This window comes from Callithrix jacchus, chromosome 3 (genome assembly GCF_049354715.1).
Source record: "Callithrix jacchus isolate 240 chromosome 3, calJac240_pri, whole genome shotgun sequence".
In the NCBI taxonomy this organism is placed as follows: domain Eukaryota; kingdom Metazoa; phylum Chordata; class Mammalia; order Primates; family Cebidae; genus Callithrix; species Callithrix jacchus.
Genome location: NC_133504.1, coordinates 186287731 through 186312958, shown reverse-complemented (window position 1 = coordinate 186312958; position 25228 = coordinate 186287731). Strand labels below are relative to the sequence as shown.

Sequence of the window (25228 nt, the reverse complement as noted above, 5' to 3'; positions counted from 1 at the left end):
GATGCAGAAGGAGGGGAAGCCGGTGACAGGTTGGCAGGGGCTGCCTCTGGATGCTGACATCATGGGGGTTTCTGTTTCCTTCTCTGTTCTTCGTTGTATTTTTTAATTTTCCTTCCTTCCTTTCTTCTTTCTTTCTTTTCTTCCTTTCTTTCTCTTGGTCTCTCTCTCCCTTCCTTCCTATCTTCCTTCTTTCCTTCCCTTCTTCCTTCCTTCACTCCTTCTTTCTTTTCTTTTCTTTCCCTCCCTCACTTTCTTTCTTCATTCTTTTCTTCCCCTCTTCCTTCCTTTGCTTCTTCTTTCTTTCATTTCCTTCTTTCTTTTTTTCCCTCCCTCCTCCCACTTGCCTCCCTCCCTCCCTCCCTCCCTCCCTGTCTCCCTTCCCTCCTTCTTCCTTTTTTTCTTTATATCTTTTTTTTTTGACAGGGTCTTGCTGTGTTGCTCAGGCTAGAGTGCAGTGGTGCAATCATAGCTCGCTGCAGCCTCAAGCTTCGGGCTCAAGCAATCCTCCCACCTCAGCCTCCTGAATAGCCAGGACCGCCACACACAGCGAATTTTTTCTATTTTTTGGAGAGACAAAATTTCTCCATGTTGCCCGGGCTGATCTTGAACTCCTGAGCTTAGGCTTAAGCTTCCCGCCTATGCCTCCCAAATTGCTGGGATTACAGGCATGAGCCACTGCGTCTGGCTGTATTTTTCATTTTCTATAATGCATCGGCATTCCTTTCCTAATAAGGTTTAAGCTTTATTTTTAAAAGAGTGCCATTGTTGGGAAATACTTTGACAAGGTGGGAGGAATCCAGGCATGGCTTAAGGCCTTGGGTCCTAGGATATCACCTAGGAGAAGGGGGGCCGATGGACCATCCTAGGCTGGGTGCCTGTTTACTCCCAGGACTGTCTGCTGAGCCCTTTCACTGGGGCCCGGCTGTTTTCTCAGCGCGATTCCTCCTGTCGGTTGGGTAGGAGTAGCTCATTTCTGGCCTTCTCCGTGGCCCTTTAACATCCAGCTTGAGGCATCTGTGAGGTAAAGGAGACTGTTTTCTTTCCTTTTTTTTTGCCAGAAAATCACGGAAGAGAGGCTATATATTTTCCGGGCACTCCATTTGGTGAGCACCTGCTGTGAGCTAGACCCAGAGCTAGCACAGATTGTTTGAGATTTTATTTTATGCTTTGATAAAACCATCATGGTTGTTTTTAAAACTCATGAACTGAGAGTGGCATGTGTTTGATGCATGTTCCCTGGATAGATGCCTGCTGGACTAGTCTTCGGGGGAGAAGTGGGGGGAGCCGTGGCCAAAACGTGCATGGCCATCTGCAGGGAGGCTGCAATCTACAGGGGTGACAGGTGACACCCCCTCCTGTGTGATCTCAGCTTGGGATCCCTGGGTGGGTGGGACTGTGGAGCCCTGCCCATAGGTTGACTAGAAACATTGAGTGGTGGCGGGCAGAGGCAATGGGCCAGGACATGTCGCCCCACCAATTCCCACAACCTGCAAAGCTGGCTCCTTCTTTGAGGAAAATGACCTTTTCCCAAGTAAGCATCATTCCTCTCTGGAGACAAGATACTTTTCAGGGCACGGCAGCCACGCCTCCCTGTACAGGTGGACATCATTCATTGTAATACAGGAGTTGTCTGGTTTAGGACCCTCGTGTTTAAGAGACTGCTGACCTTTATGAGGTGACTGTTTTGCAGAAGGATTCAAGTGATTGCTTCTGGAGCTCTCTTTCTGGGACAGCTCATTGGTTATGTGCCTTGGAAGCAGCAGCACATGACGTGCACTTGCTGCCAGTCGCTGCCTGTCAATAGTCAACCATCAGTTTAATGGGAGCTGGACACTGTTTCTAGCATCCACGGCAATGGAATTTGCTGTCAGTCAGAATGGCCCCAGAACACACAGAGCTCTGGGTAGGAGGACAGTCCCCCTCAATTCAATATTTACTTACTGAGTTATAGAGAAAGATAAGACATAGTTCCAGTCAGCAAAGAGCTTCCAGTTAACAGGAGTGTGAGCAGATTGTTCTGGCGTAGGCAGGGCAAGTCCGTCTTAGGACCATACAAGCCGAAGAGGCAGCAACGGAAGAGGGTGTGGTCACTCCTGTGGATAGACGAAGGAGTCATTTCACAGAGAAAGTGAGATCTGAGCTGGGTTTTGAAGGATGCATAGGAGTTTGTTAGGTGATCCCATGCAGAGGGAGAAACACTGGTAAAAGTTTGGAGGTAATAGGGGCATGATGTGATCATTTTGACCATATCTCTAAAATAGCCATGGTGATATCTGATACTTGGATTCCCAGTAAAATACAAAATGAAAATATAATGGAATCCTGTTGTCAAGTACTGGAGACTTTATTTTCTTCCTCTTAATAAAAGTTTTAAAAGTGTGAAATATTTTTGGCAAAAGGAGTAGCGATGAGATCACGAACACTTTGTGTACCACTCAGCAGATGGAGCATCACAGGTAGAATCAAGGCCCCTGCCGGAGTCTGGGGAACGATTCCCAGGAATGCATTTCTGCTCTGTCTCCTATGCATGTGAAGATGACCAATACAGCAGGTCTGCATGAACACTGAGAAGGTTTTCTATTCTCTACCTTCTGATGACTCGGGGTCAAGGACCCTCTCAGAAGGGGCCATGCTTCCCTGCAGACCTCACCATGGTGTGCACTGAGAGCTTCAATGGCAGAGTAACAGTGAAGGGTATTTTGCTTCTATTCTGTCTTTTCTTTCTATAGACTTCATAACTGGGCAGAATAAATAATGTTCTCTCAATGGCTTAAAACCCACCTCTGCCAAGCTCCGTGCATTCCCAGAGGAGGAGGAAGGGGTTGTGGCCATGGGGAGTGGAGTCTGCCCTGCGGGGGAATTGGGAGGCGGCGAGCTTGGGTGTCCTCTCTGGTATTGGTATACATGTCCATTGGCAGGAAATGGTTCTTCGCCCAGTGTCTCATTTTGTAGCACAGGAAGGAGATTGGGAAAAGTGAATGACTTTAGAGAGCAGAAGTGCCCTGTCCTTCACTGACAGTACAGGGCTCCTCTGCATGCAGGTCATGGGCTGGCCGGGATTCCACCACACCTGGAGCTGCTCTTCAGATGAGGATGGCTGGGAGGGAGGAGGCAGGACACCCCATGAAAGGCACTGAGGGTGTTTCTGGGGAAGAAGGGAGCACTCTTTCAAAAAGTCCTGATGATATGAGGATATATTCATTTATTCCCCACCCTGAATATCTGAAAGACTCTGAGATTCCAAAGGTGCTTAGAACCGAGAGCCTCCTGGGGAGGTAGAGTGTCCCTGCAAGGGGAAGTGTAAGTTGGGGTTGGGGGCACTCTGTGGGAGATGAGATGCTGTAAGAGATTTTGGGACTGGAGGCAGGTGACAAGGCATCCTTTTAAAGTCCTCGTCCAGCTACAGCCTGGGTCCCACAGTTGGTGGCAAACCCCCAGTTCATGCCTTGACCCCATACTGTGCCAAGAATGGCAGAAGAGATGTGTCAGTGTAAAATTTCTAATGTACAGATAGTGCAAACACACCAGTGATGTGTCCGTTGAAACAGTCTCCAGCCCCTTTTCTCTATCATGTGTGTTCACGTGTGTGTGTTCAGGGGAGATGTCATCACATGTGGGAAGAGAAGCCTTTGGAGAGAGACTGACTTGGGTGGTTCTGGGCTCCCCCCTTGTTTGCCATGTGACCCTGGGACAGGTGGTCACTGTCTCCAAGTCTCTAGCACCTCACCTATAAAATGGGGTTATGCCCATATCTGCCCAGTTAGAATTAAACAAGCAAATGAGCTAAAGCATCTAGCAGCTTATAGTTTCCGTAATAGGATACCTGTAACATGTGTTCCTCTGTTATAGGAAAATTGTATATGTAAAAGAAGAAAAATGGGGAAAACCCCCCTTGTGTGTTTGCGCAAGACACAGATAGAGCTTAATTTAAAATGTGCCAGGGATCCAGTATCATAAAGGCTCCATTGCTGTTTCAATGCCAAACAAAACTCTCCCCCATTCAGGTATCTCAGTGTGTGGATGGTTTTCACCCAAAATGGCCCACTTAAGAGAAGGAGTGAAAAGAACAAATGTCCATTTCTTCTATTCACCCACAGCCTGTCTGATAAATCCCACTCCTTAAGCAAACCTGTTGCCCATGGCAACACATTCAGAAGATGGGCTGCTGGTTTCATTTCTTTGTCAGCTGGATTGGATTAGAAATGCAAGAAGGCTTTTAGACTTTTGTCTACACATTAGGATGCCTCTTAGTAAAAGAAAAGAAGAAAAGGTGATCATCCTTAACATGGGGCAGTGACGCTCTGGCTTAAGGTGGTCATGGTCAACGTGGGGCGGTGACGCTCTAATTTAAGATGGTCATGGTCAACATGGGATGCTGACACTCTAGTTAAGGTGGTTCTGGTCAACATGAGGCCCCCAGCTTCCGCCTCAGAAGGGGCTCTGAGGTGTGGCCCTGATCCTCATGGTCTCCCATGCCCATGGAGCACCATCACATCTTTGACCAGATTGGCAGTAGGCAGGTGGGTGAAGAAGGGTGTGTGGACTTCACTTGAGAATGCTTTTCTTTTTTAGAAGTCCCTCACACTTCCACTTCCACCTCTTTGACCAGAGCTTACTCAGCCGTGCCTGCTGCAAGGAGGGCTGGGAAATGTCGACCCCTATTGCGTGCCCTGCAGCTTCTGAGAAACCGTGGTGTGGTGCTTGGTTAGTTTCTTGGGGGCAGCTGTAACAAAGCACCGCAGGCTCAGAGGCTTATAATAATGACATTTGTTTCCTCTACAGTTCCTGAGGCCGGAAGTCCCAAATCAAGGTATCGGCCAGGCTGTGCTCCCCTTGAAGGCTCTGGGTGAGAGTTTTTTCTGGCCTCTTGCAGCTGCAGCGTGGCCGGCAGTCCTTGGCATTTCCTGACTTGCAGCTGCACCCCTTCAGCCTCTGCCTGCACATGCCTTCTCCCCTGTGTGTCTGCGTCTTGTCCTCTTCTTTTAAGGATGCCAGTTCATGGGTGTAGGCTCTGCCCTAACCTGGTATGACCTCATCTTAATTTGCATCTTCATTTCATCTGCAAAGGCCTTATTTACAAGTAAGGCCACATTCTGGTTTTTGGGGTAGATGTAACATTTTGGGGATATTATTTGCCCCACTACAGGTACCAAGAATGAGAATGGATGTTGGGGTAGTGGCCTGTGCTTTCATCTTTGATTCCCCCAAACTTTGCAATAAAGTGAAGCTCACCAAATCAGTCATGGGTCAGTGGGCTTGTTTTCACCGAGATGCATTTCCTGGTAGACTTGACTGCCAAGAAACAATGGGGCTCTGTTCCTACGGGGCAGACGGGACAGTGAGGGCTTGGAGAGGACAGTCTGAGTTTGAGTCATGGTTCTGTTGCCAACTAGAGCATTCGCATATTCCCCTTTATGAACCTCAAGTTTGTGTGTATCTTGGGGTAAATGATCTCCAGCTGAAGGACCTTTTAAAGGCTCAGAGAGTGTCTCTTAAGTACAAATTATTACCTAGCTCACACTAGCATTAAGAGAGGAGTGATAGCCAACATCAAGTTTGTCATTCTTTCTGGAACTCTGTTGATTGAGATTCTTTTGGTTGCAAGTGACAGAAATCTCATATCAAACCAGTTTAGGCTATGGGAGTCTGTTGGCTCTTGTAACTAAAGTCATGGGATTCAGTGTAGGTGCAGCTCCTGGTTCCCTAATGATGTCACCCAGGATTCCCGGGTTCTTGGGCTCTGCCCTGCCTCCCGCTGTGTCATTCCCAGGCTGTGGGCTTTCATGCTGTGCTGGGGAGATGCCACCACCGTGCCAGGTCCTGCATTCTTACTCCACACAGCCCAGAGTCCCTTTCTTAATTCCTAAGGAAAAACAGGAGGATCCTGGCACCACCCTCTTCTGCCCATTGGTTCTGATCGGCCTGTGCATCTATCCTTGAAGCAATTACTGTTGGGACAGGCATATTTAGGTGGCTTGAGCCAATGGAGGACTGCCCTGGGAACTTGCAGTGGTCTTGATTCCACCCCTTTCCTACTGCACATGTAGAGACTGGGTGTGTGGGAGGAGGGGAAATGGATGCAGGAAGGAAGCTGAAGGATGTCCCACAAGGTGAGCAGTTCTAGGAAGCTGGGATCTCCTCAGGGTCCTGAGGGTCGCGAGGTAGGATCACTGAGAACTCAGCTTGTGACCCAGGAGTAAAGTCAATAAACGGTGAGTGTGCCTGCCATGCTACATGAGCTTGGCCAGCCTCTTAACCTCTGGGGTCTCAGGACTCTCCTGCTGGCTCTGGAACGTGTTCTGCATTGGCCATTCGTCCGTTTCTAGATGCCATCTCTCCTGTTTGAGAATGTTTTCTAGGAAACTTTCTAGTGGTGTCTGAAGCAGAAGCCTTCTGTCTCACTTACCCGGACAATGGGGGGTTGGTGCTCTTGCAGGTGGAGGATTTGGGATCCTGGAGATATCTTGCTCGAGATGGTGCTGTCTTTTGTGGCAAGCTAGTGGAAGGCAGCGGTGGGGGCTTCGCAGCGAAGCTGACACTGAGGGGCACAGGCCAGAATGCTCCCTTACCGGTGATGGACAGGCTGTTAGCTTAAACACCCTCAGCTATCCCTACCAATTTCCCTCACTTTGATGCTATTTTTTCCCCCTCGTAGCACAAATCACTCTCAATCACTATGATGTCTGCTTATTTATTATGTTTATCACCTACTTCCCCCTCCCGCTGAATAGAAGCTCCCAGGGCAGTGAGTCTGATCTGTTTTTCTCACTAACGTTTCTCAGCACCCATGGATCGTGGTCAGCTCAGTATATGTTGAATTAATGAAAGTGTGCTTGAGTGGATTAAATGAATGAACTCCTTCTGCATACTTCTTTCTGCTTCCGGGTTGGCATCTACATTGGCAATGGTGTTTTCAGCATGTTTAAGGATTCCTCCTGTGGAATGGACAGCGTTCGTACCCATTTGGAAGCTGCCATAGGCGGGATTTGGGATTTGGCCCAAGAAGGTAGATGCTGGTGGATCACCACCAGGGGGAGGAGTGGGCACGCTCAGAGGCTGCTTAGGAGCAACTGCATGGGGCACCCATTGCAGGGGCCAGGAGATCATCCAGGAGATGGAAATAGCCTTTTGCCTTCCAAAGAAAGGTGCTTCAGGGAGCTCTTAAGTACAATTTAGCACGAAGCTCACAACTAGCATGTCAGAGAGACGTGGTAACCTCCGGCAAGTTTATTGTTCTTCCCTGAACTCTACGTCAGGATTCTTTTGGTTGCAAGTGACGGAAATTCCACATCCCAACTGTAGCACTGTGGCACTTGGCTGGAAAACCTCTCGGTCTGGAATCTAGGGGTACCATTTCCTTTCTTCTCTCATCTCTATGATTTTTTTTTCAGTTTTTAGTGGTCTTCTTTTAAAATAAAATAGCCTCATGTTCCCTGGGGGCTAAAAGAGATTAACAGTGGCAGCAAACCCCAGTGGCAGGCTTGCAATATGCCAGGTGCTGAGCCAGATTCTCTCCATGGTTGCTCTAAAGCTCCCAGCGATTAGACAGGGTTGGTTCTAAAGTCTTCTTATTGTTCACATTTTACAGAGACAGAAGCTGAATCAGAGAAGTGCCCCAATATGCCCAAAGTCACATGGTCAGGGTTGCGGGGTGGGTAGGATTTTAGCTTGCTTCTCTCTGCTATCAGAACAGGGTCCTTAACCTGAATTCTCTGCTGTAGCAGTCGTGTCTGAAATCGAGGTATATGATTTAGAAGTAAGAGCTTTGGATTTTAATCCACTGAAATGTAACCGGCTACATGAGCCGGTTGAGCGGGAAGAGCCTTTGTGTCAGTTTTTCTGAGGACCCTGCAACAAATGACCTCAAACTTCATGGCTTAACATGACAGAGAAAGTGTTCCCATACAGTTCTGGAGGCCAGGAGATTGAAATTATCATGTCTACATGACCACATTTCCCCCAAGGCTGTAGAATAGGATCCTTCTGGCCGGGTGTGGTGGCTCAAGCCTGTAATCCCAGCACTTGGGAGGCCGAGGCGGGTGGATCACGAGGTCAAGAGATCCAGACCATCCTGGTCAACGTGGTGAAACCCCGTCTCTACAAAAAATACAAAAAAATTAGCTGGGCATGGTGGCACGTGCCTGTAATCCCAGCTACTCAGGAGGCTGAGGCAGGAGAATTGCCTGAACCCAGGAGGCGGAGGTTGCGGTGAGCCGAGATAATGCCATTGCACTCCAGCCTGGGTAACAAGAGCGAAACTCCGTCTCAAAAAAAAAAAGAATAGGATCCTTCCCAGCCTCTTCCTGCTGCTGGTGTTGCTGGTAGACCTTGAGTTCCTCTGCTTGAGGCCGTGTCCCTCCAGCCTCTGCCTCCATCCTCACATGGCCTTCCCCTCTGTCTCTCTCTTCTGCTCTCATAAGGACACCTGTCATAAGGCCCCACCCTGCTCCAGGATGATCTCATCTTAACTGATTGCACCTGCAGTTACCCTGTTTCCAGATAAGATCCCATTCTGAAGTTCCAGGAAGGACATGGGTCTTGGGGGGCTTCTGTTCAACCAGGGCAGGGCCCTCACTGGAGCGTCCAGAAAAAGCCAGAGTGGGATCTGGGGCTGACGCTTCCTCCACACACTTTTGTGGTGTGGTTTCCACACTGCTACCTGTGTGGAATGTGTTCAACACTGTTGAGCCTGTGTCCTCTCGTGGGAAGGCTGGACAAGAGAGCCCTGGGCTGAGCTGAAGATTAAGTTCAGGTTCATATGTGGAGAGGCTGCGGTCCCTCCGAGATCCAAGCAGAGGTGTCAAGCAGCCAGCTGGTTCTGTGACTGTGGAGCTCAGGGAGAAGCCGCGGCTGGGCGTGTGTTTGAGATTTGCTGCAGATGTGGGGTTGATGCCGTCAGGGAGGACCTGGCTGCCTGGAGGGGATACAGAGTGAGAAGAGGCCCAAGCCGTGGAAACTCCACTCTGCCATAGCAGCCAGAGCAACACAGCCTGTAAAGAAGATAGAGACAGAAGTGGCCTTGGGGAGAGGGAGCAAGACGTCATGAGTCAGGGGGTGACCGGGCCAGACGCTGGTGAGGAGTCAGGGCGGGAGGACAGAGAGTTGTCTGGTGGGCTTGGTGGCCAGGAAAGCACTGGTGACCTTAGCAGGAGCTATCTGGTGGTGGGGGTTGGGGAACTGTGGCCAGGAAGGAGAGGATTAATGACTGAGAGGGAGACTTGGGTTTGGAGACGGGAGAGAAGCCAACTCTGCCAGGAAGCTGAGCTGCAGAGGACTGGCTGGAGGCTGGTAGTGTTGAGTTTTATTTTATTTCATTAAGGCGACAGAGACAGGAGCATACACAGATGTCTGTATTCCTGTCAGGTTGAATCTGCCCATGCTTCAGCCCTTAGCTCTGCCTCCTTTGTCTTCGGGGAGTGACGGAACAGGCCACGGGCTGCAGGCTATGCTTGCTCTGCATCCAGAGTGTACTGAATTCAGTTGACCCAGGCTCGAGACACTGCTTTGACCTTTCCTTGGACCTAAGGCCCCACGCAAGGGAGAGATTTCCTTGGTCACGAGCCCCTAGGGTTGACTGCTTACTCTTTCTCCTTTTCAGATGGATGAGATCAAAGGGAAAGACCGTGTGATTCTGGCCTTGGAGAAAGAACTTGGTGTGCAGGCTGGGCAGACCCAGAAGCTGCTTCTGCAGAAAGAGGCTTTGGATGAGCAGCTGGTTCAGGTCAAGGAGGCCGAGCGGCACCACAGTAGCCCAAAGAGGGAGCTCCCGCCTGGGATTGGAGACATGGTGGAGCTCATGGGCACCCAGGTGAGGGGCAACAGCTTGTGGAAGACTCAGGCTGGTTCCCCCTCCCCATTCATTTTTCTACGGGAAATTCTGGTCAGCTTGCCACAAAGGACACTGAAGCAGCATGTATTCATTCATTCATTCATTCATTCACTCACTCACTCAGTATTGGAAGGGATGTTATGAATTCTTTTTGCTGGACACTGTGTGAGGTGCCAGTGTGTAGTGACCTTTGTAAGAGCTGCAGGGTAGGAGGGGCCCAACCGCAAGGTCCCCAGGGAGCCACGGAACGGTTTGAAGTCTCAGTGGGCTTCTAGATGCAGTCTTCTGAAGGTGTGCAGTGTGCTTGCGTGTTCCCCACCTTGTTGTGTGGCATGCGGGCCCCGGAATAAAGATCTCACCCATTATGTCATGTGAATTTTCTAAGAAGGCTCCACGCAGCTTCTTCAAAGTACATTTACATCTTGACTTTTTTTTTAGGATCAACATATGGATGAACGAGATGTGAGGCGATTTCAACTAAAAATTGCTGAACTGAATTCAGTGATACGGAAGCTGGAAGACAGAAATACGCTATTGGCAGATGAGAGGAATGAACTGGTGAGCAGCCTCCGAGAGAAAGACGGTGGCTCATAGGGTGCAAGGAAGGGGCCCTGGGTCCCCAGAACATGCCCTGCCCAGAAATTAACACAGAGGCCTTCTGGTTCTCTGAACTTTCTTTCTTACTTCTTTTTGATTGAAAATCTAACACACACTCATTGAAGAAATCTCTTCCTGCCATTTGTTTTTGATGGAATTTATCTTTAGCAAGCAATTGTAGAAGTTCTGGGAGAAGCATGGCGAGGATGTTCATTGCAGTGTTATTTACATTAACAACCAAACCCAAAGCAAATCAAAAATTAAAAAAGCCAAAAAACCCAATTGTTCAATAGTAAAGCACTGGGCAGAGTGACTGTGGAATATTCATACAATGAATTCTATACTGTCTTCAAGGTCGGTGATGGAGACCCTACTTAATTGACATGGAAATGTGTTCATAGTAAATTAAATGAAAAAAGTAGTTTACAGAACAAGAAAACATTGTCATCATCTTGGATATTAGAAGTCGTTCTTTTAGGTGGCATAACTATGGGTCATTTTAATTTGTGCTTATCTATTTACTCTTTTGCATAAAATTTTATATACTTGTAAAATAAAACTTATACATTAATTTTTAAAATAATGATCATGGAGTTCTGGTTAAAAAAATCTCCAGTAAAAATAGCAATTTCATGAATACGTTTACATTTTCAGCAAAACTAATTTTTATGTAATGGCAGTTGATACATCAGCTTCTTGACAGAGGCCTCATAATTTTTGGGTTTATTCTAACTTTCAATGAAGGGAAGTATATCTGCAGAATATTTGAGAAAAATGAGTGGGGAAAGTGTCAGTATCACCTCTTCACAGCTCTAACATGATGAAAATAAATTCACTTCCTTCCAGTATTTTTTTTTTTGAGACGGAGTCTTGCTCTTTTGCCAGGCTGGAGTGCAGTGGCATGATCTTGACTCACTGCAACCTCCGTTTCCCAGATTCAAGTGATTCCCCTGCCTCAGCCTCCTGAGTAGCTGGGACTACAGGCACGCACCACCACACCTGGCTAATTTTTTGTATTTTAGTAGAGACAGGGTTTCATCATGGCCAGGATGATCTCTATCTCCTGATCTCATGATCTGCCCGCCTTGGCCTCCCAAAGTCCTGGGATTATAGGCATCCTTCCAGTATTTTTAAAGGCATATTTTTATGGCTTTAATCAGACTGTACATCTAATACTGTGTCTCTACTTTTCATTTAAATATTTATAAGCTCATAAATACTCATGAACTGCAAAATAGTTTACTGAGTGGATTAGGAAAAAACACAGGCTTCTGGAAACACGTCAGATCAGGCTGAAGTAGTTAAAAGTAGAAACTGATAAGTTTGCCAACGCTTCAGTCTTTTTTTTTTTTTTTTTTTTTTTGAGACAGAATCTTGCTCTGTTGCCCAGGCTGGACTGCAATGGTGTGATCTCAGTTTACTACAACCTCCCCTCCCTGGTTCAAGCAATGCTCCTGCCTCAGCCTCCTGAGTAGCTGGGATTACAGGTGCCCACCACAACACCCAGCTGATTTTTGTATTTTTAGTAGTGACAGGGTTTCACTGTGTTGGCCAGGCTGGTCTTGAACTCCTGACCTCAAGTGATCTGACTGCCTCAGCCTCCCAAAATGCTGGGATTACAGGCATGAACCACTGCGCCTGGCCTCAATCTTAAAATCATGAGGTAACTACTGCTAGTTTGGGGTGGTTCTTACATGTTTTTAATGCTTAAATAAATACCTTGAAACCCACCAAGAGACTTTTTTTTTTATTTTGTGGTTACGAATTTGGATTTCCCCCGCTGCCGCCACCACTGTGTATTGTTCTGCAACTTGCTTTTTTCAGTCCATTGATCAATTACAGCACTTGCCATCAGTGCTCAAAGATATGTCTCTGTCTTTTTACCAGCTGCTTGGTTGGTAGTCCATTGTGTGGGTATACCATGGTCTGTTCAACTCTCTTCCCAATGGAAGATCTTTAGGCTGCTGCCGATTTCTGGATTTCTGTGAGGTGCCACATACCTGTCATCTCAGCACTTTGGGAAGCCAACGTGGTCAGATTCCTTGAGCTCAGGAGTTCGAGACTAGCTTGGGCAACATGGCAAAAGCCTATCTCTAAAAATACAAAAAAAATTTAATTAACTGGGCACAGTGGTGCACACCTGTAGTTTCAGCTACCTGGGAGGGTGAGGTGGGAAACCACTTGAGTCCAGGAGGTCAAGGCTGCAGTGAGCTGAAATCATGCCAGGGCACTCCAGCCTGGGTGAAAAAGTGAGACCCTTTGTCAAAATGACCCATGTCATAGTGCCTACCTCCTGTCTCAAAAAAAAATGCCATGTAGAAGATACATGTATGTCTTTACTGGTTTGAACCTTTATTTCAAATCAGTAAAGACACATGTGTATCTTCTACATGGCATTATTTTGTGGGGGGAGGTTTCTAGAAGTAAAATGGATGGGTCACATGGTTCATTTTATATTTCAGCCTATACTATCAGAATATTTTACCTTAACATTTACAGCCTGGGGAGCAAAAGCAGGGCTCTGGAGCCAGTCCCTTGTGTTTGATTCTGGGTGAAACCAAACCAGCCATCTTTGCAGACGTGTAAAGCATTCTTGGCACTTTCTTTGTGAAGTTGGTCCCATTGCCTCCTCCCTTTGGGCTCAGGTTCTTCTTTGTGTATAACATGGGGATGGGGAAAGGTCCCCCCTCACACGTGGTGGCTGTGCCTGTGGTTGTCATAATATTGATAGATAGTTACGTTGTTTCTAATTCTTTTCATGAAAATAACCCTGAGGGGACTATCAGTATGCATTTAATTCATACCACATGCCTAGGAGACAGAAGCTGCCATGATTCTCATTTGATAGGTGAGGAACTGAGGCTGAGAACTTGCCTGTGGTCATGCCACTAGCAAACAAGTGTGTCACCCAGGACGCTGGTCTCGGACGGGGTCCTAACAGGGCTGGGGTTGAGCCTCTGCTCACCTCGGTGCTGTGACCTCAGCCGTCCATCTTCAAGTTGTCTGAGCCTCTGTGTCTGTTTCCGAACACAGCTGAAACGCTCGCGAGAGACTGAGGTTCAGCTGAAGCCTCTGGTGGAGAAGAACAAGAGGATGAACAAGAAGAATGAGGATTTGTTGCAGAGTATACAGAGGATGGAGGAGAAAATTAAGAATCTCACACGGGAAAATGTGGAAATGGTGAGCCATGGGCCCCGTGGGTCAGCCCTGGCACTCCCATCTCTATCTGGGATTCTCAAGCCCCGAACCTTCCGGTCCACATGTTCTGGGGCCCACCTGCCACCCACCTCCCCAAGAAGCACCAGAAGCAGCGTCGGTCAAACGTCTCTTCCTTCTCTCCATCTGTCTTGCATTCACTGTGCTGTGGGTGTTTGTGCCAGAGAGACAGCTGTGTCCTTAAACACATCCCCCATTCTCTCTGAGCCTGTTTCTTCATACATACAATGGGAATGAAAATATCAACACTGCAGGATCACCAAGAGGAAGAAATGATAGCACGCAAAGACCTCAGAGGACACCCAGTATGTGAAAGCCGTTACTATGATCGCTGGTGATGCTCTGCAGAGGGCGTTTTTCCTCCAGCTAGGATGCCTGGTGTTTGTGGTCAGTGCGGGTGTCTTGTAGTTGACAGTTTACAGAACGCTTTCAGGTTCATTGTTCAGAGTAACATCAACCCCTGTTTCACAGACAGTGGAGGTGCTGAGAGCATGCACGCTCCACTGTCTGTACCACAGCAGGTGCAGGTGTGTGTGTGTGTGTGTGTGTGTGTAGTTTGCTGTTTTGTGAAGTCCTCGCCTTCCCCTGCCTTCCCCTCCCAGCTTTCTAGACTCATTTCAGATGTCATCTTCTGTGCCCAGGCCCAGTCCATCCCTTCCTGTCAGCAGCATGCACAGTCAGCCCAACCTTGGGCTTGGTTTTGATCTGCCTTGTCCCCTCTTCCAGCACAGGACAAGGGGGCCACATATTAGTCCATTTTCACACTGCTGATAAACACATACCTGAGACTGGGTAATTTATAATGATAAAAACGTTTAATGGACTCACAGTTCCACCTGACTGGGGAGGCCTCACAATCATGGCAGAAGGCTAAAGGCACATCTTATGTGGTGGCAGACAAGAGAGATTGAGAGCTAAGTAAAAGGGGAAAGCCCTTACAAAAACATCAGAGACTTATTCACAACCATCAGAACAGTATGGGGGAACCACCACACGATTCAGTTATCTCACACTGGGCCCCTCCCATAACACATGGGAATTATGGGAGCTACAATTCCAGATGAGATTTGGGTGGGGACACAGCCAAACCATATCAGGCCATCATCTCTTTCATCCTCCCATCCATCCATCTGTCCCTGCACCCCTAAGCCCCACTCCAGTGCTGTCCCTAACAAACATTGTTGGTGGGTAATGCTGCAGTGGTCTCTCTCCCTGTGGCTGCAGAAAGAAAAGCTGTCGGCACAGGCGTCTCTGAAGCGGCACACCTCCCTGAACGACCTCAGCCTGACCAGGGATGAGCAGGAGATCGAGTTCCTGAGGCTGCAGGTGCTGGAGCAGCAGCACGTCATTGACGACCTCTCACTGGTACATCTAGCATGGCTGCTGTGGCTGCCCCTGGTGCGGGTGGCACGGGGTGACATGGGTGTCAGGAACGGGTGTCGGGGCTCAGGGTGGTGCTGCTGAGCTGGGTCAGGGTCAGGCAGTGCTGACTTTGGGAAGCTCACCCCGGTGTGCTCATGCCTGCTTCATTCTGCCATCAAGCAGCCTTGGCTTAAACGAGATCACTGGTACCTGGGGACGGTTTCCATGGCTACCCTCTTCTCAAATCTTCTCCCTGTTTGCTGTGGTTAAGAAGCAGCATCAGTTTTAAGGATGTCTTTTGCCTGTTAGAGACTGGGCATGATCTGTTCCAGAGAAGGCTTTTTGTTTGTTTGTTTGATTGGTTTTTAGTTAGCAGTTGCAGACTGTGAGTTTGAGCCCACAAATTTGAACTGTATAATCAGAACAGCACTCAGCTAAATCTGTCTGTGTGCTTTTTGGACATGTATATGGGCCATGCATCTATCGAAGCGGGGTTAGTATGTTAAGCAAGTGGGGAATTACATCCAGAGAATTCTGCAGCTCTCTGTGAAAGGAGCTTAGGTAACAGGCAGGGAACACCTGCAGGGAGCTTTAGCCAGGTCTTAGAAGTGGAACGTGTTCTGCTGTCACCCGAGAGGGTGTGTGATGGTTCCATGCACTGGTCTTCAAAGAATAGGAAAGCTAGTGATCAAAATTCTAGAAAAGGCTTTGATTATAATTGTCATGTTCATTTTGCCTGCCGCCATCTCTCTCTACCACTTTAACTGCTCTCTTTCTTCCTTTCATCTGTCCATCCATCCATCTACTCACCCATGCTTTCATGCTTCCATCTACTTATCCATCCATCCATCCATCCATCCATCCATCCATCCATCCATCCATCTTTGCTTCATCACATAAAAGACTCAATGCAGCTTAGGATGAAAAATATATTTCAATGAAATAAAAAGTCAAAAGGTGGATAATAAACCCTCCCTGTAGCTCTCAGTTCAGAGAAGCAGCCATCACTTGGGCCCTTAGAACTTGAACTAGCCATACCTGGTGTGGATGGGCAGGCACAGCTCCCTTTGAGAGCCAGTGGCTTTGTTTCATGAGATGTGAGGCCGGCTGGAAATGCCAACTCTTGTGCTTCCTTCTAGGAGAGAGAACGGCTGTTGCGCTCCAAAAGGCATCGAGGGAAAAGTCTGAAACCGCCCAAGGTGAGCCTGCGATGATACACCTGCCCTGCCTTGCCGCTGTGTCACAGATCTGCAGGGCAGATGGGTCATGGAAGCGGGGAGGTTTCACAGAGGGATCCTGAAGCAGAGACACACACGTCTCTGCATGCCTGATGATGAAAAGCCTGTCATCACCGCCTCTCAAAGCAACATAAATATGGCCCTGCGATGCGACCCAGTTACTGTAATTTATTCATGGAAAACTTCCTGATGAATTCTCTACTTCGGCCTCAGGGTATATTCCCCAAAATTAAAAACATAAATACTTAAAGCTTTTGAAGGATTTAAGGGACTTTCAGGATTGGTTTATATCAGAACACATCCCGTTCTGAAACAAATCAGGAGCTTTGTGCTGTTTTGGAATCACTCAGAACTTCGGTCTTTCTGGAAAATGGAGGTCTGCTCTTTCCTGGTAACAGTGCCCGAGGGAGTGGGCTCGGCAAATTCAAGTGCCCACAGGGACCAACCTGGAATGAGCTGAGACCAAAACAGAAGATGTAGTTCGCATTTAAACCCTTAAATCTATTTTTCACTTCCACAAAACACAGGTCTCTTCCTCTTTTTTTTTTTTGAGGCAGAGTCTTGCTCTGCCACCCAGGATGGAGTGCAGTGGCACAGTCTTGGCTCACTGCAACCTCTATGTCCCAGGTTCAAGTGATTCTCCTGCCTCAGCCTCTCAAGTAGCTGGGACTATAGGCGCCGGCCACCAGGCCCAGCTAGTTTTTGTGTTTTTAGTAAAGGCAGGGTTTCACCGTGTTGGCCAGGCTGGTCTCCTTTTTATTGAATGCAAGTGTCCAGCTTGGTTTATCTTTTGAGATGTGGTTGTAGAGAAATATTTCTCATCAATAAGGAAAACAGCCATGCAAATGTGATAGTGAATGGCCAAGGACATAGGGTCTTGGTGTCAGGGTGACAATAGGGAGTGGTGGAGACTGTGGCAAACTGGGCCTTGAATCCTGGTTGCTATAAGAAGGTGTACCAGTGGTGTCAGATAGTCCAGTCTTTCAAGAGAAATGTAAATCTTTATCTATTAGCTTCCTAGGGCTGCCTTAACAAAGTACTACAAAATCAGTGGCTTACAGCCACAGAAAAAGGCTGGGCACAGTGGCTTATGCCTGTAATTCCAGCACTTTGAGAGGCCAGGGCTGGTGGATTGCTTGAGCCCAGGAGTTTGAGACCAGCCTGTGCAATGTAGCAAGACTTTTTCTCTACAAAAAGTTTTAAAAATTAGCTGGATGCGGTGGTGCCTGAAGTCCCAGCTACTTGGGAGGCTGAAGTAGGAGGATTGCTTGAGCCCAGGAGGTCAAGGCTACAGTGAATTATGTTTGTGCCACTGCACTCCAGCCTCAGTGACAGAGCAAGACCCTGTATCCAAAAAAAAAAAAAAAAAAAAGGAAAAAATGTATTGTCTTACAGTTCTGGAGGCCAGAATGCAGAAATTCGGCATTGGTAGAGCCATGCTCCCTCCCTTCAGAACCTCTCGCAGGCCCTTTTCTGTCTTCTCCTAGCTAGAGTGATTTCCCAGTAATCTTGGGTGTCCTTGGTTTGTAGCTTGAATTCCAATCTCTGCCTTCACTGTCAGTGACATTCTACCTGTGTGTCTCTGTGGCTTCACTTATAAAGCCACCACTCAGGCTAGATTAGGAGTCCACCCTACTCCAGTGTGACCTCATGATAATTTAACTAATGACATCTGCAATGATCCTATTTCCAAATAAGTCACATTCTGAGGTACTGGGGTTGGGACCACAACCTGTCTTTTTGGGGTTTATGGTTTAATCCATGACACCTTAGTTTACATGAAATTGAAGGATTTAAGTGTTGGTAAATGTTGGATTTTAAATGTCTGTAATGCCGTGGTCCAATTACAGGGTTAAGTATTCCTAATCCAAAAATCCAAATTCCAAAATGCTCCAAAATCTGAAGCTTTCTAAGCACCAGCATGGGGCCAGGAGTGGAAAATTCCACACTCAGCCTCATGTGACAGTTGCAGTGAAAACATGGTCAAAGCTTTGATTCATGCACAAAATTCTTTCAAACGTTATATACAATCCCCTTCAGCCTATGTATCATATATAAAATATATATGAAACAAATGAATATCATGGGTAGACTTGGGTGCCATCCCCAAGATACCTTATTCTGCAAATATTCCAAAATCTGAAAAACATCCAAAATTCCTTCTTGTCCCAAGCCTTTCAGATAAGGTACACTCAGCCTGAAAAATATGTATCTGTGAGCCACATAAAATCAATCTATCTATCTATCTATCTGTCATCTATTATCTATCTATCATCTATTATCTATCATCTATTATCTATCTATCTATCTATCTGTCTGTCTGTCTGTCTGTCTCTGTCTGTCTGTCTATCTGTCTGTCTGTCTATCTATCTATGATAGGTTAAGGTCCTAACTCCAGTAACTCAGAATGTGAGTTATTTGGAAATAGGATTATTGCAGATGTAATTAGTTAAATTACCATGAAGTCACACTGGATTAGGGTGGAATCCTAATCCAGCATGAGTGGTTGCCTTATATGTGAAGGCATAAAGACACACAGGTAGAATGTCACTGACAATCCTCCTGGCACATTGGAGTTGCCGGGTACAGTCTGGCTCCCAGGCTGCCTCCTGGTGGCCTTTACCGTGGCGTTCAGGTAATGCCACTTGCGGCGGTCTGGCTCATTGATACTTTGCTAGGTGCTGGATTCTCGGATGAGTATTTACACAATCTCATTGAATTCTCACAACCACCCCATGTAGTTGGAATTATTTTTTCAATTTTACAGCAACAAAGACATATAGATATAAAATATACAAAAAACTCAAGAGAAAAATTAAATCGACAAGGCCGAGTTTCAAACTGAAGTCTGAGACTCCAAGGCCCAAGCTTTCCCCAGCAAGCTGAGTCGAACACAGGGCAAGTCTCTGCACATGGATATTAGAAACTCAGAAGTGGGAAGTGGTTGGAGTAGAACGTGTTTATATTTAAATACATACTTTTATAGAATAAATAGAACCATGTTATAGAATATCTGGGAAATAAAAAGTGATCTATCACCCGCGGTGCCTCCTGGCGCGGCACGTTGGTGTTGCTGTTTTAATGCATTTCCCCAGCTGTAACTGCAGTCTGCACATTTGCACCCTGGGTTTTATTTAACGTTATACTGCAAGCCTTTATCCATGTGATAGCTGTCATTGTAAATATAAATTTTCATAGCTACATAATCTGTTGAAGAGATGGGCCGTAAAGTGGTTTACCATTCTGTAATCGCTGGGCACGTTGCCTTGAGCTCCCCGGCCCTATGAATGATGCTGCAATAAATGTGCCTCTGTTTGCGCAGACAGCTCTTTCTGGGCCAGCTCTATTTTATTCCCTGACTGTTGAATGTGTCATTAAGTGACTACACCGTTATTTAGCTACCCTTTCCTCTACCTTTGGACTTGCTGCTTCTGTAAATGTCGCCACAGCAAACAGCTGTTGTGTGGAAAGCTGTGTCCATAGTCAGAATCGTTTCCACATCTAGATTCCCAGATGTTGACATGTGGTTCAGAAAGAGGCTTTGGCCACGGAACATCGCCCCCACTCCACCCCACTGCCTCACGGAACAGTGTCAGCATTCTCCACAGCTGCTGGGAGTGTGTGTAACAGCCACTGTCACCATGGGGCATATGTTTAAAAGGCACAAATCTAAAGGGTGTGCAGTTTGTCCCATTAACGGGATGTGCTGTGGCATTACACACCCCGTAGAGCTTCCACGTGGGGTTTTGAAAAATCCCTTGTTGAGCCAAGACTTTATTTTTCAAGTCTACATCAGAATGCCTGGAATTGAAAAGAAGTTTGTTTTTCCCCTTCTTCCTGATTTCTTTCTTTTTCTTTTGTTGAGACAGACTGATTGCTCTTGTTGCCCAGGCTGGAGTGCAGTGGAACGATCTTGGCTCACTGCAACCTCCACCTCTTGGGTTTAAGTGATTCTCCTGCCTCAACTTCCCAAGCACCTGGGATTACAGGCTTGTGCCACCATGCCCGGCTAATTTTGTATTTTTAATAGAGACAGAGTTTCACCATGTTGGCCAGGCTGGCCTCGAACTCCAGACCTCAAATGATCCACCTGCCTCGGCTTCCCAAAGTGCTGGGGTGACAGGCATGAGCAATCTTGCCTGGCCATTCTTCCTGATTTCTGAATGTGTTTATGAGAGGAGAAATTCACAAAGCGTTAGAATTGAATCCTGATTTGCTACATTTCCTGTACAACAGGCAAGGACAGGGTCTGTGTCTGTCCTGCCCACTGTGGCCTGATCACTGCCTGGCACAGGGCAGGTAATGACTAAATAGTCCCTAAATAGTTGTTGGCTGAAGAAGCAAATTGCCTTTACGGGGAAAATGTACTTGTACGACACTGGATTGTCCCAGAAGAATGGTGATGTGTGGTCACTTTAATGAAGATAGTTTCGTGCCATTACGAGACCAGATTTGGGGATCTGCATAGAACTTTCCTGAGCAGGTTTAAGGTCCTTTCAATTCACTGTTTCCTGGGTCCACCAGCACTTCTTCTTTTTCTCAAGATTCAATGTGGACCAAGTTTTCTCCCATGTTCCTACTTAATCCTGGTATCGGGCGGCTGGATGGAATTAGTTCTTCAATCCATCAGGGCCCGAGCAGGTTTTTTAATCCAGGGTTGACTTTCAGGACTAACTTAAGAAGCTTCTCTTTCTTCTCTACCACAGGCCACAGGCCTTCAGTACACTTGGCTTTCTGTATCTATGGGTTTCACATCTGTGGATTCAACCAATCTCTGATTGAAAACATTCAGGAAAAAAAAATGGGTGGTTGCATCTATACTGAAAATATACAGACTATTCTCCTTTTTTTTCTGTTTTGAGATGGAGTCTCACTCTGTTAACCAGGCTGGAGTGCAGTGGCACATTCTCAGCTCACTGCAGCCTTCACCTCCTGGACTTTTTTCCTTTTCATTATTCACTAAACAATGCAATCTAAAACTACAGTCATGGCCACGTACAGTGGCTCACGCCTGTAATCCCAGCACTTTAGGAGGCCAAGGTGGGTGGATCACAAGGTCAGGAGTTTGAGACCAGCCTGACCAACATGGTGACATGCTGTCTCTACTAAAAACACAAAAATTAGCCAGGCGTGGTGGCGGGTGCCTGTAATCCCAGCTTCTCAGGAGGCTGAGGCAAGAGAATCACTTGAACCTGGGAGGTGAGGGTTGCAGTAAGCCAAGATCATGCCACTGCACTCCAACCTGGGCGACAGAGCAAGACTCTGTCTCAAAAAAAAAAAAAAAAAAAGTGATAGTCATGCATGCCTTAACAACAGGGACACATTCTGAGACTGTCGTGCAGACATCCTGAAGTGTATTTGCACCAATCCGGATGATCTAGCCTCCTGCACACCTACGCTATGCAGTCTAGCCTGCGGCTTCTAGGCTGTAAGCCTGTGCAGCATGCTACTGTACTGAATACTGTAGGCAGCTGTACCCCAATGGTATTTGTGTATCTAAACACATAGAAAATGTGCAGCAAAATTACAGTATCGTGATCTTATGGGACCATCGTTGTATACTGTTGTGGATTGGAATGCCGCTCTGAGGTCCGTGACTGGGCTTACATTTGCATTGGATTAGGTATGGTATTACACGTGTTCTAGAGATGAGTAAAAGTGTACAGGGGGATGTGCATAGGTTGTATGCTAGGACTACACCAACTTGAATAAGGGGCTTGAGCAGCCGTGGATTTCAGTATTCGTAGAAGGTTTTAGAACCAGTCCCCACGGATACCATGGGATGACTAGACTAGTTTCATTTTCCCTGAACTGTCCGTATCACTCTCTGTCCCTCACACATGGAAGTGCTTTAACACTTTACCAAGCGCTTTGCTTGACAAAGTACCATGATGAATGCATTGAAGCTTCCAGAATTTTCTGGAAATCTGACGGCCCCATCCTGGCTCTCCAGCTCCTGACTCTCTTTCAGAAAGACCCTAGCAAACCTCCCTGGTCTCCCTGCGGGAGGGCACCTCCAGTCACCCCCACACCCCGGCTTGTGGAAGATGCAGTCAGGGGAGAGCAGTGGGTGCCAGCCTTTGTCTTCTTGGGTCCTTTGTGTCCCTGAGGGTCGTGACTCTGCCCTACTGGGCCTGCCCAGCAGTCCCCTTGTGGGACCTCCTCCAGGGACAAGATTAGTGTTGATGATCTCATTTCCCGGGGATCCTGCTGGTTCAGTGTGGGCTCACATTAGCCCAAAGGGAGAGGTTCAGGGAGAAGGACCCTGAGTGGTTCCTTGGGCTGTGTCCTGGGGATTGGGATAGGGGACTTGCTTAGGACCTGGGGCTCTGGCCATATGGCAGTGACTTGTGCTGCAGGCCATTGAAACTTGCACAGAAGCTGTATCATCATAGAGTTCTAAGCATAAGCACGATGGCTAAAAATCAGTACAGTCGACTCACACACCTTGGTTGAAAGTAGGACCAATCATTTTGGATAAGGTTGGGAAATTGTAGCCCCAAGCAGTGTGGGGGTGAAGCCTCAGCTACTAGCTGGATGGGATTGGGCAAGTCATCTAAACTCGCAGAACCTCGGTTTGATTCTTAAAATGAACGTTACATCCACGGAATCAAAGAAAGCTTCTGATTCTTTGCTTGATGCATAGCAGGTGATCAGAAAGTCAGAGTGTCTCCTTCTTCCTTTATCTTATAGCTCAATAACTTTCCTTTGGAGAACCTGTCAAATACAGATTCCGACGGACCTCAATGCCCTTTGCAGTAATCATCCTTTAAGGGAGGCCTGGGGAGCTACACTGGGAACCATCAAAGCTTCATCAGAAGGGGAGGCCCTTTCTTGGGCCAGTGCATCAATGCCGTGCCCCCTCCTCCCCGAATGACCTTGGGTCTGCTGTTGCCAGGGATAGGAGGATGCCTGAGGTCTGGCAGGCCATTTCTGTCAGTGACCTTGCATCCATTCTGATGGGACCTATCTAAGCACGTAGGACCGATTTAAACCTGACCCCTAGCCGTGCATCCCTGAGGCCAAGCCTGCTGCCTGGTGGAGGGAAGGACGGGTGCCAGCAGTTGATTGTACAGTAAGTGGCTTTGCCTGCCTGGGACGCCCAAGCATTTTTTTTTAGACAGAGTCTCGCTCTGTCGCCCAGGCTGAAGTGCAGTGGCACAATCGATCTTGGCTCACTTACAACCACCCTCTCCCAGGTTCAAACAATTCTCATGCCTCAGGCTCCTGAGTAGCTGGGGTTATAGGCAGGTGCCGGCAGGCCTGGCTAATTTGTTTTTGTAATTTTAGTAGAGACAGGGTTTCGCCATATTGGCCAGGTTAGTCTCAAACTCCTGACCTCGAGTGACCTGCATGCATTGGCCTCCGAAAGTCAAACAGTTTTTCATCAGGTGCATGCATTTTTCATTTGCAAGTTTTGCCAAAGTACCCATTTTTTCCTTCGTGGTTGTTTGCAGTTGCCCTTATTCCTAGGCTGCCTTCCCCATGGCTGTCACCAGTCTGTCAGCTCACGAGGGCTGGCTGGTGCCCTGGGATCCAGCTGCTCACAGCTGCTGGCACAGTGCCCTGCACTTGGGAGGCTAACCATAGTGCCTGCATGAGACCAGTGGCCACTTCACGTCTGTCTACAGGGCTGCCCTCGGTTGGCATGCAGCTGTGGGCCCTTTGCTGGGAGGGGCATCTCTGATCAGAGGTAGAAAGGGCACTGGCAGCAGAACTTCGTGCCAGCCTCGCCAGGTGAGTGGCTGATGGAAACCAAAAGTCTCTGAGGCAGGTCTCAATCAATTTAGAAGCTTATTTTGCTTAGTTTAAGAATGCACCCTGGAGACGGATCTGAGCCTTTCTCCAAAGATGATTTTGAGGGCTTCAGTATTTAAAGGGGAAAAGCGGGCTGGAGGGGAAAGCAGGAGGGTGTGGTCACATGACTGAATTCATACATGTTGAGAGAAAAGGAGCAGCAGGGGAATCGTCCAATTTCTTTAATTGTCTTGTGCTCATTTACATCAGCACTTTACATAAGATAATGTGAGCATGGAGTAGATACCTGTGTAAACGCTTAACCTTTTCTCTGCAGCTCTCTGCTTAGGAACAAAAGGGAAGGCAGCTTCTTGCATGACTCAGCTTTCAGCTTACGTTTTTCCTTTTGGCGGTGTGAACTGGGGTTCCGAGTTTTTATTTTCTTGTCACAACAGGCTCCATGCTAGAAGCACGGGAGGCCCCTCTGAGCACTGCTCTGTGTCCTGCCTGATGGAGGCCCTTTGGTAAAGGACTTGGGGAAGATGTGGGTCCTGAGGATAGGACACTGGGACAATTATGAAGAGGCAGGGGCTGTGTCCTGGACCCAGGCTGCTCAGCAGATAAGCACACACACCATCTGTGCTGGTCCTGGAGGTACTGCCGGAGGAGCCGAAGCTGGCACAGTGGAGCAGAGCTCCGGAGCCTGATGTGCCCACAGAGGCTGACTCAGGTATCTAGTCCAGAGTAGCAAACACCATGGGGACATCCGGCTCCGATTTGCAGACTTGGGAACATTCAGGTGCCATACCTATGGCGATTCTCGGCAATTTGTTCATACAGAGCAGGAAACCCCAGCGCCAGGAGTAAGCAGGGTAGTGTCTGGGTCTTCAGGGAGGAGCTGCTACAGAGGCTGGGTCTGTAAGCACCTGGCCTCCTGCCTGGTTTCAGGAGGTGACTTGAGGCCCCATGGGGAGGGGACTTCAGGCAAAGGCTCCAGATTGCAGCCCTGCCCCTCCAGGCCCACTGTGTCAGGTCTGCACTGCCAGGGGCCAGGCCTGGGTGTCTCAGGTCTGCACTGCCTGGGGTCAGGCCCAGATGTCAAAGGTCTGCATTGCCTGACCAGGTGGTGTTTCATTAGGAAACATGGCTTAAAGGGTAGCTGGCACTAAATTGAGTGGCACATAGAGTCACACAGTTCACCTGATGGATACTTTCAAAAGAATAGAGCATCATATATTGTTGAAGTTGA

General features: G+C 47.7%; 1 protein-coding gene across 5 annotated transcripts in view; it reads left to right on the top strand.

Annotated features, from left to right (window-relative positions):
- JAKMIP1 (janus kinase and microtubule interacting protein 1) overlaps nucleotides 1-25228 on the top strand; it is a 174120-nt gene that overhangs the window by 101865 nt on the left and 47027 nt on the right. For all 5 annotated transcript variants that reach the window (XM_035294105.3, XM_035294107.3, XM_035294106.3 and 2 more), the window contains 5 exons: nucleotides 9599-9808; nucleotides 10268-10387; nucleotides 13460-13606; nucleotides 14867-15007; nucleotides 16144-16203. In XM_035294105.3, the coding sequence (XP_035149996.3) occupies nucleotides 9599-9808; nucleotides 10268-10387; nucleotides 13460-13606; nucleotides 14867-15007; nucleotides 16144-16203 (678 nt within the window). The remainder of the gene's footprint in view (nucleotides 1-9598; nucleotides 9809-10267; nucleotides 10388-13459; nucleotides 13607-14866; nucleotides 15008-16143; nucleotides 16204-25228) is intronic.